The following is a 14,733-nucleotide window of genomic DNA, read 5'->3' as shown; positions in this document are numbered from 1 at the left end:
AGAAACCCTGTTTCAAAACAACCAACAAAACAATAGAAACTAAACATAAATATAATTATATATAAATAGTAATAGTTTCTGTTTAATTCTAGATCATTATTTTAAAGTATGTAGTTATTTTTCTATATATAGTTAATTTTGTGATTATTTGGGAAAATATGTATTTATAAGATTTTTAGAATAGAAATGTAAATTGATAGGCTCAGTCATAGGAAAAGAAACTGAAGCCTTTATAAGTTTGGTTAAGTGATATTAGGTTAGAAAGCTATTTAGGATTTGACAAGTCATTAAAATACATTATTTTTTTCTATGATTGAGAGTATGATACAATGAAATTTTCAGATCTTCAATTTTTGCTAGGTCTGAAATAAAAATTGAGTATTTAATATTAGAGGGATTCTAATATTTGACTATTGTTTATTTCTGTGCCTAAGCCTGGAAGCTTCCTGACCCATTACTGTAGCAGTAATGGTATTAGGTTTATATGAAATACTCTTCGTGCCACATTAAGTACAATCCATATAGAAAAGTACGTATACTACCAGTGTACAGCTTGATGTTTTTTTAAAAAAATGTGGTTTTTTTTGTTTTTTGTTTTTTTTTTTTCGAGACAGGGTTTCTCTGTAGCTTTGGAGCCTGTCCTGGAACTCCCTTTGTAGACCAGGCTGGCCTCGAACTCACAGAGATCCGCCTGCCTCTGCCTCCTGAGTGCTGGGATTAAAGGCGTGCGCCACCACCGCCCGGCTTAAAAAATGTTTTTATCTAGCTATATATTTTCTCCGCTCCTCTCCCTTCCTCCCCCTTCCCCTTCTTCCCTCTCCCATGATCCCCAAACTCCCAGTGATGTTGTTTTTATAAACTGATCGTAACTAAAGGACCATAAGCCATCCCTAAATGTATTATTTAGCATTCTGTTAAGTGTCTGTAATCTGAGCTTTTTTGATGAAAATAAATTATTTCTCTTTAAACAGTGTTATAATACTTTTATATGAATGGTTTTACAATGGCAGCACTCAGGAAGCTGAAGCAGGAGGGTTACTTTGAGTTCAGAAGTTTGAGACTAGTCTGGACAACATTTTGCAACTGTGAAATAATATATATTCCTGCTGAATTTTAGTACTAGAAGTAATTACTGGTGACTCTTAAGTCATTTCACATTTTATAAATGAGAATTAAAATCTGGGCAAATTAACTGCCTGTCTAAAACCTCACAGTAAGTGATACCAGGGCCCGAAGCTCATCTTTACAGTTGTTTATCCTGTCATGTAGGAAACATTAGGTGCTTGGAAAACAGACTTTTCCTTTGTTGTTGTTGTTTGTTTTTTGTTTTTTTTCTAGACAGGGTTTCCCTGTAGCTTTGGAGCCTGTCCTGGAACTAGCTCTGTAGACCAGTCTGGCCTCGAACTCACAGAGATCCGCCTGCCTCTGCCTCCTGAGTGCTGGGATTAAAGGCGTGCGCCACCACCGCCCAGCTGAAAACAGACTTCTTTTATTAAATATTTGTAGCAGAATGTATTGGATAATGGCTATTGAGTCAAGTAGCTTTCTTAGTATTTTATCTATGGCAATTTAGTCCTTATTATAACTTCATGAACTGTTAGCATTAAGAAACTGAAAGTCTGAGGAGGTTTAGGGAAGGAGCAAGGTTATGCGCTCAATCCAAGGGATGGACAGAAATTGAGGCAAAGGTGAAATAGCTTAACTAAAGCTATATAACAAATATGTACTATTTCTACATTAATATCTAATTAATAAGTTGATACTAAGATTGATAAGATTGTTGTTCAAGGAGTTTTACTGTATTGGAGCAGATTAAGTAACAACTTTTCTTTGCTTTTGAGACAGGGTCAGGGTTTCTCTCTGTAGTGCTGACTTTCCAGGCTGCCTAGAACTCAGAGATCCACCTGCCTCTGCCACCCCGGTGCTGGGACTAACGGCATGTGCCACTATACTTAGCTAAGTAACAACTTTGGTCTGAGATGGGACCTGAGAATCTGTATCTTTAATAGGCTTTAAGTTGACCCCAGTGGTCCTGATCCACACTTTGATTAGCAGGCATGTTAGTTAGTATGAGGGGGAAAACCCAAAAACCAAAATATTTCAGTCCTGGTGGCCTGAGGGCCTGAGAACCAGAATCACATCACAACCAGATCAGTAAACTTTGACCTATCATGAAAGTGATTTAAAGTAACCTAATCATTCACTTGAATCTGTAGAAGTCACTCTAAAACAGAGAGTTAGTATATTCTGCATGATTTAATTTATATGAAGGACACCATTTGTGAATTATTCCCAGGGACGGTGCTAAAGTAAATACTGAGAAACTTACTGCTGACAGCAGTAGATTACATACAGAACTATTGCTCATAGTGTCTTAGAGGTAACAAATGGTTACTACCATACAACTTTGGACAGAACTTATTTTTCCTCGCTTGAAAGATTAATGTTTTTCCTGAGCACCAAGTAAAAAATAGTCTGATAGCCAATTAAAATATCTGTTGACGAGGGTTGGCACATTCCTTTAATCCCAGCACTTAGAGAACAAAGACAGGCAGATTTCTGTGTGTTTGAGGCCAGCCATGTCTACATAGTAAGTTCCAATATAGCTAAAGCTACATAGAGAGACCCTGTTTCAAAAAAAAAAAAAAAAACCAAAACAATGAAGCAAAAACCTATTTGATAGTTTTACTTTATAGAAAAATGCATTCAATTTCCTTTAAGAATGTACAAACTCTGGTTTTAGACTGGATCCTGTACTGCAAGGGAAAATGTTACAAAAATAGGATCAGGTCAAAGTTATAAAACTGAAATCAGCCAACATTGGTAAATTAGTAGATTAGTAAATATTATATTAATTTTGTATTTACCAAAGCTAAAATTATGTGAGAATATCTTAGGAAGTTTAAAAGCCCACAATATATGCAGCTTATTCTCATGGCCCAGTCCTTCACAAATGGTGTATGTATACACAAGTTTGTGTGGAAGAAAGAGAGTAAGATAGAGTAGATAACTTTTAGATAGGTAATCTGATATAGGGTACATTGAGGGTGTGTGTGTGTGTGTGTGTGTGTGTGTGTGTGTGTGTGCATGCATGTGTGTGCATGCATGCGCACTCAAGCACACGCTATCCTTAATCTTTCTACAAATTCAAAATTCCAAATTTTATGGAAAAATCACATGAAATAGAGTTAATATATTAATATCTTTTTATTATTTAAAGCTAAAATTAGCAAATTGACAAAAGCAAATTAATATAAACAAGCCCAATGTGTAATCTAATGAGAACATTTGTTCATTTGCATCTGAATTACTGTATCTGGGTTGGAGAAGTGACTCAGCGAAGTGCTTGTTGTTAGAATCCAGAGGACATGCATTCAGATCCCTAACACTCAGATGAGAGCTGTGAGTGTCACCATGCATCTGTAACACCGGCAGTGATGGGCAGAGACAGGTAGACACTGGAGACTCCTAGCCAATCAGCCTAGCTGAGCTGCTGAGCTTCAGTGAGAGACCCTGTTTCTAAAAAGAAGGTGAAGAGTGGCAGAAGAAATCATTTGATATCATCCCTGGTCTCTGTGTGCACATGAGTGAGCTCATATCTGCTATATACATGTGCACACACATGCACAGAAACTCAGCTGTTGAATCCACTAAGTTGAATTTTATTGGGGCTTAAGAGATGGCTCAGCAGTTAAAGAGCATTTGCTGCTCTCATAGAGGACCTAGGTTCAGTTTCCAGCACCGAATGATGTCTTAACCTTTGTAACTCCAGTTCTAGGGGATCCAAAGCTCTTTGGTGTATGCAGACAGCAAGCACACACACAGTACCCATATATACATACATGCATGCAAAACACTCAGACACATAAAATAAAAATAAATAAATCCTTAAGAGAAGAATTTTACCTAAAATTAAGTGAAGACTGCAGTCATGTCATGTTATGCTGTCATTTCTAGTGTGGTTAGTTCGTTGGGTGCCGGAGCTGGTGCTCTAAGCCTCTTTACCACAGTCCCCTCACAGCAGGAAATGTTAAAACAAACAACAAAACGGATCTGTTTTTATCCTTGACAGTTGATGTTCTGGTGATGGTAAGACTAAAATTTTAAATACTAGTCTGCAACATTTCTAACTACATGACCTTAGACAAATAGATGAACATCACTGGATGGGGGCTTTCTCTAATCTAGAGTGTTCAGGATCAGACTAAGTGATGAGAAAGAAAATAGGCTGTAAAGGATATGCATATAAAAGTCAGTAGCAAGATGGTTGACAATGTAAATTCATTGCTCGGTGAAACATTGCCTTCTTTAGCCTTCCAGTTCTCATTGTCAGTATCTTTACATAATTAGCAATTACAGTCGTCTACAGTATCAGCTTTGATTGTGCACAGCCTAAAGTAACTGAAAGTAAGCTGGCTTTCTTTCTGTGTGTAGGCGCGGTTATTTGACGAGCCTCAGCTGGCCAGTCTTTGTCTCGACACGATAGACAAAAGCACGATGGATGCCATAAGCGCAGAAGGGTTTACTGACATTGACATAGGTGAGTTCCCCGGACCAGAGTGTTTGTATTTTAAATACAGTGATGTCTTGTCTGCCTTGTTGGAAAACTATGTAAATTAGTGTTTTTTCCAAATAACTGAAGGATATCTCCTTATGAGTTGTTCTTTCTTTCATTTTAATGAAAATACTCCTGAAAGTCCTAACTACCTCAGTGTAATCCAAAATGTGCCAGATAACTAAGATCGCACACCATCTTCATGGGATTGTACTAGGGTCCCAGAACAAGTCTAGAGTAAAATGTGTTTGTTCTGTTAACTAATCACTAGTTAGAGTTGTCGGAACAAAATATGTGACCATTAGGTTTTAGCATGTCAGTGGAATAGCTAGCATGTAGCAGTGACGTTTACCTTTCTAAGTAGGTATCAGACATGGAAAATAATTACTTGGCAACTACAGAAAATGGAGATGTTACTTTAAATTGGGCCGTGTTAGGGAAATTATGGCAAAAGAAGTTCTGATATGAGCCTTAAGGAATGGATAGCACTCGGACTGGGGATGGCTTAGTGGTAGACTGCTCGCCTGGCGTGCATAAGGCCATTTCCATTCCCAGCACCACAAGAAACAAAGTAAAGAGACAGCAGTAGAGACAGTGACACCACGCAGAGTATGTATAGAGTCGGGAAGTGCTGGCAGGTTGTTCAGGTGGTAAAAGACCATGCAGTGACAGGCTTAGGATTCAAACTTTGTTTTGTAGAAGAAGAAAGCTAATTCCCATAGCTTTAAATAATCTTTTTTTTTATGGTAAATTGGAATTATATGTTTTAGTCCCTCTCAAATAGCCTGTTGTCTATTTCATTTGTACATTTTTTAAAAGATATTTCATACAGAATAGTCAAAAGAGCACTGTTGATTTCCTTCCCTGTTTTAGGACTCTCCAGTTCTCTTCTGGTGTTTTCAGTATTCCCCAAGTCTGATGCTCTTAGTCACAACAGGAAATGCTCTTCAGTCTAATATATTTTTAGACCTGATTGCTCAAACTGAAACTTAATCTTGATTTTTCTTTTTCATTTGTGCCCACAATCTCACCACTAAGTACCCATGATTCTATGTTCAAAACAAATCCTACATTTGACTGTTTCTTATCTACTGCTACTGCCTAGTATAAACCAGCGTTCTTTCTCATTAGGATAGCTCAGAATGATCTTCATAAATAGGAACACCAGGTTGTTTACTTCTGTTTCCACTGCAGTAAGAGTATAATTCAAACTTGTTACAAAGCTTTTGCAGATCAAGCCCTGTGTAAGGCAAGAGAGATTAGGCTTGGCTATAGCAACAAACCCAAAGTGTATTCTGGCTGAAGGTCAAAAGCAAGGTCATTTTGCATTCATATAATGGGCCATATTGATAGAGTGACGTCAGGAAGTAGTTCTCGAGGCCTGATAACTGCTTGTATCTTACTAGTAGATGAGAGGGAAAATAACCGCCTATTAAAACACTTGGCTTTGAAATTGTTTCTTTGTGTTGTCCTTTATTTCATTGTCCAGAATCAGTCCCAAGATCTACCTGACTTTAGGACAAGCTAGTCTGTGCAAGACTAGTCACTTCCAAGACGAGTAAGCAGAATTGTGATTAACAGCTCAACTCAATACTATTCTCTGGTCTTCTGCTTGTTCATTTTTGTTCCATTACACTGGGCAGGATTTATTATATTTCAAGCCTTTATTCATTGTTCTTTCTGACTGGAGTCCTTTTCCCTTGAATCTTTGTATGGCTACCTGCTTCTCAGGCCAAGGTTAATTGAAACAGACCATGTCAGACTTACCTAATTTAGCTAAATACCAAAACGAAATTCCTGTTCCTTTACTCTGATTTATTTTTCTCATGTGTATTGATAATTGAGAGCCTTAAGTAGGTGTTCATCTTCTCTCTTTCTCTCTCTCAGTTTTTTTGAGACAGAGTGTCTCTGTGTATAGTCCTGGCTGTTCTGGAATTCACTCTGTAGACAAGTCTGGCCACAGATTTACAGAGATCTGCCTCTGCCTTCCAAGTGCTGGGATTAAAGGCATGTGCCACCACCGCCCGGTGTGTTTCTTTTTAAAGTGTTGGCTGTCTGCTTTCCTCTCCTAGACTTGGTCTTGTTTACCACTGTATTTCTAGTGCAGAAGACAGCAGAACATAGTTCGTGTTGAGTTAATACCCTGACCAGCTGCCAGATAAGGATGTCTTTCCTCTTCACCTCGGGTGATCTCAGTCAGGAAGCCAGGATGCTCCTTTTCACTTAGCTCGTCTTATACCAGTGCAGTGAATTGTGTAAGGTCTGACACCCTACCCTTTTCCAGGACATTGGGTGCACTTCTTTTTTATAGTTGATGTAACATCCATTGTCAGTTTACCTGGTCATCTCTCAGGTGCCTTGGGAAGAATGTATACATTGCGTTTTACTGAAGGCCAGGACTAGGGCACTGTTGACTTGTTAATGAAGCATTGTTTAATCTTAAATGTTTCTTGTTCAGGGTCTCTCAAGTGCTCCTTTTGTTTTTCAGCAACTCCTGAAATTATATGACCTGCATTACATGTGTGCTTTACATGTGGCAATTGTTTTATAAATAGTTTTTATGTTTTTCATGCCATTAGAGCCGGGGAATCTTACTTTGCTGAGTAGATACCCCATAAATACTTGCTGATTTGTTAACACCCACTGCTGTATTATGTTTATGAATCATATTCTGTTGGTTTTTGTCATCTTAGCCTCAGCTATAATTTTTTTTAAACACTTGCCAGTCGAAACCTGCCAGTACAAGGACTTATGTGTTCCCCTACCTATTTCCATATCACAGGCCAATTTGCCAGACACTACTTGTTAAATTTGGGAGTTCTAGAGAAAGTGTAGGAGTTGAGAGGAAAAGGCACTGGGTTCAGGAGTTCTTGGATTTAGGGTAGTTTTTTCTTCTCTAAGTTTTGAGCATGTTTTCCAGAGGAAGAGTTTGCTGTCCTCGGTTTCTCGCTTTAGAAATAAGATTCTTTTTTTGCATGGATATAACAAAATAAATTTGGGCCAGCAAGAGAGCTCATCTGTTAAAGTGCTTGCTGCTGGGCCTGATGTCTGGAGTTTGAGTCCCAGGACCCATACGGTAGACGCAGAGAAACAACTCCCATACGTTGTCCTGACTCCCACCTGTGCGCTGTGGTGCATGTACACATACAAACATACACACAAATAATTAAAATATTCACATTGTGCCAAGAAGAGTGTGATGTGCTGTATCATACTCCAACTTTATTTTTACTGAAGTTATTAATTAGACCAGGGGTTTATTTTTCAGTTGAAAAGATTAACTAGTCTGTGCATTTTTTGAGGCCAGGGTCTCACTCTGTAGGCCAGGCCATCTTGGAACTCACTTTGTAGTCCAGGCAGGCCTTGAACTTGTGGCGATTCTCCTGCCTCTGCCTTCAGAGCACTGGAATTACAGCAGTTAGCCACTGTGCCCACCTCATTATATATTCTTTTTTTAATTAATTGTATTTTATGCAGGTGTTTTGCCTACATGTATGTCTGTGTGAAGGTCATAGATCTTCAGGAACTCGAGTTATAGACAGTTGTGAGCTGCCATGTGGTTGATGAGAAGTGAACCCTAGTCCTCTGGAAGTGCTCTTGACCTCTGAGTCTTCTCTCCAGCCCCTCATTGTGGGTTTTTTTTTTTTTAATTTTTTTAAAAATTTATTTTTATGTTCTGTTCATTGCTGTTTTGCCATGGGTGTCAGGTCTCCTGGAACTGGAAATACAGACGGTTGTGAGCTGCCCTGTGGGTGCTGGGAATTGAACCTGGGACCTCTGGAAGAGCAGTAAGTGCTCTTAACCACTGAGCAGTCTCTCCAGCCCCTCATTGTGTATTCTTAATCCAACAAATAATAAAGTATGTTAGCTTTCACTTAATTGTAAAAAGCTTTATAGAATCTTAGTTCAAACTAATTTGCTCAGCTACAATGAAAATAAGAAAAGTTTGATGTTAAAAAAAAAAAATCCTGGGGGGCTGGAGAGATGGCTCAGTGGTTAAGAGCATTGCCTGCTCTTCCAAAGGTCCTGAGTTCAATTCCCAGCAACCACATGGTGGCTCACAACCATCTGTAAAGAGGTCTGGTACCCTCTTCTGGCCTGCAGACATGCACACAGACAGAATATTGTATACTAAATAAATAAAAAAAAAATCCTGGGTACTTTGAGATAGCTCAGTGAGTAAAGTGACCTTCTGGGCGGGTGACCCTAGTGCCCAGCACTCACTGGTTGTTCTCTGACCTCCACATCCGCTTCCATAGCACGACACCACCCCTCACAATAAGTACATGGGCATTTTTAGACATTTTTGTCTAAGCAAGTTTTAACATATTATTGAACTCCTACTTTGTCCTAAAGACTAATACCTTTCAATGTTACCCACCCTCGATAAGCAAAATTTGACTTTTAGTGTGAATGTAAAGACTTCAAAAAGTGTTTTTTTAAATAATTTTTATATGTATTTCTGGATAATTTACTTACTTGTGTTTAGTGCTTTAGTTGATTTCTGCTACATATAAATATAGCTTGCTTTTAATTTAAATTTAAAATGTAGGGCAGTGAGATGCCTTGGTGGATAAAGATACTTGCTACCAACCTTGACAACTCGAGCCTAAGGCCAAGGACCTATTTGAGAGAAGAAAAGACCTGACTCCCCCAAGCTGTCCTCTGGCCTCCAAAAGCATGTAGGCATATGCACATGCACTAAATAAATGTAATTAAAATTTTTTTAGATGTAGCTTAGCTGTTTTATAGTAGTGTCCATTTTACTTAAGTTCTTTAGAAAATGGATTCCAGGCTGGGCAGTGGTAACACACTGCTCTCTTTTCCATCTTCCTCTCGGAGAGGCAGCTTCGCTTCTGCCTCTCTCCCCACTTCTCCGCTTCCCCCTTCTCTGTCTCTTTCTCCTCTTCTCTGTTTCTCTGTCTGTCTGTCTTCTCTCTCTCTCTCTCTCTCTCTCTCTCTCTCCCCCCTCTCTCTCTCCCCCTCTCTCTCTGTCCCCCCTTCTCCCTTCCTCCTCCATAACCCCCTGAATAAACATTCAACCTCACCCTGCATGTCATGTCTATCCATGTTTCTATCTTCTGCCTGCCCGCCATGTGTCTCCCTGCCTGGGACCAGCCATTGCTCAGGGACCAGCAGCTGTTTTTGCCTGGGGCCCACTGCCTGCTGCCACATAGCCCACCACCACTGCTCTGAGACCAGCAGCCGTCTCTGCCTGGGACTGGCTGCTCCCAGGGCCCGCTGTCTGCCACCACATGGCCCACCACCACCATTTGGAACCTACAGCATTTCTGCTGCCTACTGCCGCGGGGATCTTGCAGCATTTTTTAAAAAAGAATATTAAAAGATAAAGTACACTTTGCTTTACCAGTCTGTATTAAACAATGTATCCTAAGTAAATTTTGAATTCTTGTGATTATTAATGTTCATTATATTTTGCTCTTACTCTAGAGTGTATATTTAGGGACTCTGGAGTGTTTTACTTATTTTTTTTAAGCTCTTGTATAAGACAAGATTGCTTTGCTTTTCAAATATGAATGCCTACTTTTTACGACTCCTCTTTGTTAAACTGCAGCTTATTGTATTCTAGCATGCTTGCCTCAAAGACGACTGACCTTACTTTAATAGTCTGCCTATGACAAGAGGAAAGGAAGTCTAAATGAAGATCTATGGGACAGGCTTGACATTATACTTGGATTTGACATTTTACATTTGACATTGGCTTGGATTTGACATTATACATATTACACAGATTTCAAACCTTATATGTCCAAAATTCAATTTCATTCTTTCTCCCAGCCTAAGCCTGTTCTTCCTGTAGTCTTCCCCATCTCAGCTAATACCTCCTGATCCCTCTGCATTTGCCGTTATCCTTGAGTCCTTCCTCTGTGTCGTGTTAGAATCTGACATTACCACTGCCGCCCTGGTTCAGGCTACTATCACCCTTGACCTGGGTTTGTACTACAACTCCGTAACTGGTGACGCTTCCAGCAGATCTCTTCTCAGTACAGTAGCCATAGGTAGACAGGGTGGTGTACATCTGTAATTCTAGCACTCAGAAGGTAGAGGCAGGAGAATGATAAGTTTGAGGCTAGCCTGGGCTATCTAGTGAGACTTGTCTCAAAAATACATACATACATGCATACATATACCATATACATACATTGTCTTAGTCACTGTTATATCGCTATGAAGAGATACCATGACCATGGCAGCTCTTATAAAAGAAAGTATTTAATTGGGCAGTTGCTTACAGTTTCAGAGACTTCATTCATTATCATCATGACAGGGAGCATGGAGCTGGAACGGTAGATAGGAGCTGGATTGTGATCTGTAGGATGAGATGCTGGGTCTTGGTGTGGGCTTTTGAAACTTACACCAAATACCTTTTCTATGTCCGTTGATAATTATGTAATTTCTGTCATAAGTCTGCTTTTGTGTTGTATCATATTATTGGTTTGCTTATGCTGTTCTGTTGAATATATCCTAGAGTTCTTGGAAGCTTTGGTCATTCTCACTTTTTTTTTCTTTCGTATAATCAGGGTGTATCATTGTCTCCACCTGGTCCTCCATTCTTGATATTCTTTTCTTTGCTCTGTCGTGTCTTTTGAAGGTGCTTTCACAATGCTTTTTACTTAGTTAACTCATTCCCAGAAATTCTACTTGGTTTCCTTGTAGAATTTTTCCCTTTAATTTTTAGTTTTTATTTTTTTCCTCCAAATAACTGACCATTACATCTGCTTTCTGCTTTGATACTTTTTGTGCTGTGGTTAGGCCCCGAATTAATTCCTTATTGCCCCATTCTTCTGTTTGAGTCTCCACGTGACCATTGATGTGTGTCTGTCTGTCTGGCTGTCTGTCTACCAGAAACCAATGTCTGGTGTTTCTCAATCACTTGTTCACCTTGTTTTTTGAGACAAGATCTCTCACTGAAACTGGAAATCACTACCTGGCTACTCTAGCTACTCAGCAAGACAATTCCCGTCTCTGACTCTCCTGCGCTGGGTTCAGAGTCATGCTGCCACACCTTACACTTTCCGTGAGCTCTGAACCCAGGTTTCCATGCTTGCAGAAGTATTTTACCGATGACCCTTCTCCCTTGCCCCTTTTGATGCTTTATAAAAGTAGGAATCTGAAATTGTTTTCTGGCATTTCAGTGATCTCATTCAACTTTGATTTCCTATGTTTGAGGAATAGTGAACTCGTGAAAGTGTCATAGGGGCTTGTAATCGCATATTTTTTTCTTTTTTGTGTGTTGGTTGGACTAGTCTTCCAGCCTTTTATTTTCCCCTTTTTCTTACTCTTTCTGTTTCTTTTCTAAGACTTTCTGGCAAATTATATTCATGGGATTCATGTTTCCGACCTCTATTTAGTGGGGAAGCCAATTGAAGTAACACAAACTGGTTTGACAGCAGCCGTGATGTTAATCTGTCACAGAAGACGCTCATCCTGAGAAGGCTCAGAAACAGTGATGGCACTGACTGGGGGAAATGTAGTTGTAGATTTTTATAGCTAAGATTATGAATAGGTTGTAAAATGAGGAGGTAACAGAAAAGAGAAAAGCAGGAGAATTCACGCATTATTGAGAAGGAACATATATGGGTCAGGGGCATGGGAAGTAGTAAGAAAATAATACATAGTAGGCACAGAAAAAAATGATAAAAGCCCGTTCAGACCAGAAAGGTGATAAACCAACAACCAAAGTAGAAAAATACAGATATAGGTAAAATAAAGAATAATGTTGAGCACTAAAATGGAACTGAAGGTTATTAGGACCATGATTATTTCTGATTCCCAGTTGGGATGAATGTGGTTTCTCCTTCCCATCTGATGTCTTCTGTAGCAGTCACTGCAGGTTGAGGGAAGACTGATAGTCTCAGTCCTTCAAACAGGTTGGTGTTCCTTGCTGGGAGGGGTTCCATGTGGAGGCTGGGGGGAGGCCTAGTGGGGACTTCGTTTCTGCCAGAGACTCCATTTCTACTCCACCAGTTAGTTACAACTTGCCATCTCTAGTGTTCGAGGGAGCAGAGGTTCTTTCCATGCTTGGGGTTCCTGAGGTTGAGGCCTAGGATTTGGAGGGCCAGCCACCTGTGATAATTACCTTTGTTGTGCACAAGGAGACGACAGCAAGTTCAGCAGCGTTCTTGCTGCTGTCTGTCTCAGGCAGGCCTGGTAAGGGGGTTTCTTCCAGGCTGTTCTTCAGAGCTCTACTGGAGAGTCTCAGCACGAGACTCCTCTGCTGCACTTCTGCCTCCACTCCTACAGCCTGTGTTGCCCAGGCCGCCTCTCTGCTCACCGCTTACCATGTCAGCGTCTGACCATATCTACTCTCGAGTTCACTACTGTGTCCATAGGAAAGAGCTCTCCCCTGTCAGATACTGCTGATCAAGTCAGTGGGTGCCAGGGGCGGCCACTCCTGGCTGCTGCTCTGCAAAGGTCTCATCTTAGTCTTGATTCTTTTTGCTTTGGCTCTTATAAAAAGTGGGTTTTTTTACCCTGGCTCCTTTTTATCACTGGGCAGCACAGAGGAAGCTGCTAATCCACCATCTTACCTGGAAATCCTACTTTTTATTAATAGTTGTATCGAATCTGTAGTTTTGTTGGCTTTTGTTTTTTTTTTAGTGAGTTTTAAAAACTTAACATAAATAATACATTATTAAGAACAAAATGTTCTTTACTGTATTTTCTCTGTAGATACACTCTGTGCAGTTCTAGAAAGAGACACATTAAGTATTCGAGAAAGTCGACTTTTTGGAGCTATTGTACGTTGGGCAGAAGCAGAATGCCAGAGACAGCAATTACCTGTGACGTTTGGAAACAAACAGAAAGTTCTAGGAAAAGCGCTTTCCTTAATCCGGTTCCCACTGATGACAATTGAGGAATTTGCAGCAGGTAAGGCTGTAACTTCACTAATTTGAAACTATTTCCAAAGCAAACTAGAAGGTATGACTTAATAAGTACTAGTTACAAAATAAATATATTTGTATATAGTTTCATTTAATTATCATAAGAACTATTTATGATAGCGTCCACATTTTATAGCTTAGATGAGTGTACCAGAAAAGATTAATTGCCTTTCCTAAGGTTATAGGGACAAATCTTTTTGCCCTTTATGGGTGCTACTTCTGATTAAAATGAGACAGACTTAATACTGAATTTCAGGTGTGACTAGCACACACATGGTGGGTCCCAACAGTCTGTACTACAATCCCAAAGGACCTGGTGCCCTCTTCTGTCCTCTTTGGGCACCAGGGTGCACATGATACACAGACATACATGCAGACAATACAGTCATGGAATAAAGTAATGAAACTATAAAGAAGATCCATATATATGCCATTTGTCCATATGAATATTTCTGTTGAGTGTAGCAGAGTAGAACTACTAAGTTGAGAATGAGTGTGCGTAGCACTAGTTTATCTGAAATGAAAGAGCAAAGCTCTTCTAACATGGAAGGGCAGAGTTGAGTTCAGTCTGATTCTTCACGTGACAGTCTTAACACTGTGTACCGTTATTGTGGCGGTCTATTTTCTATAGCTGTGATTGAAATCTATGACCAAAAGCAACTTGGGGGGAAGGGGATTATTTCATCTTAAACCCTGGAGTGCTTCCCAGCAAATACACAGTATTGGGTGTAACCTACAGCAGCAGCAACGGCAAAAACCCAACTTTAATTTTGTGGTAAAGTTTTTTTTTTCAGAGCTGTGGTTATAGGTATTTGTTTTAATTTTCAAGTATTTGTGGATTCTATTTTTATTTTCTCTTAAAATTTATATTCCAGTATAGCTAGAAAATTCTGTGTCATCTCAGTCCTTAGAAATTTGTTGACTTATTTTATATCCCAGCATGTCCAGTGTTAGTAAATAGCCACATACTAAGATGAATGTATTCTAAGTTGTTGAGTACAGAAAAAATCTGATGAGTTCTCTGCTTGCTTAACAGCTTGAATAATCCTGTATCTACAAAATAAATATTCTAAAAATAGTGTCCAAAATTTGTATCTATCTACTGTCTCCTTTTGTCTTGTCAGTTACTGAGAGAAATAGGTTCAAGTTTTCAAGTTTTTGGTTTTGGTTGAAAATGTGTTGCCTGGCGATGGTGGCGCACGCCTTTAATCCCAGCACTCGGGAGGCAGAGGCAGGCGGATCTCTGTGAGTTCGAGACCAGCCTGGTCTACA

At 39.6% G+C, this 14,733-nt stretch overlaps 1 protein-coding gene across 1 annotated transcript in view; it reads left to right on the top strand.

The window, feature by feature from the left end:
• Btbd1 (BTB domain containing 1) overlaps positions 1 to 14,733 on the top strand; it is a 35,732-nt gene that overhangs the window by 7,436 nt on the left and 13,563 nt on the right. The window contains exons 3-4 of the mRNA XM_005357673.3: positions 4,435 to 4,540; positions 13,250 to 13,447. Of these exons, the coding sequence (XP_005357730.1) occupies positions 4,435 to 4,540; positions 13,250 to 13,447 (304 nt within the window). The remainder of the gene's footprint in view (positions 1 to 4,434; positions 4,541 to 13,249; positions 13,448 to 14,733) is intronic.

The sequence above is a fragment of the Microtus ochrogaster genome, chromosome 22 (assembly GCF_000317375.1).
Source record: "Microtus ochrogaster isolate Prairie Vole_2 chromosome 22, MicOch1.0, whole genome shotgun sequence".
Lineage (NCBI taxonomy): Eukaryota > Metazoa > Chordata > Mammalia > Rodentia > Cricetidae > Microtus > Microtus ochrogaster.
This window is presented reverse-complemented; position numbering and strand designations above follow the sequence as displayed.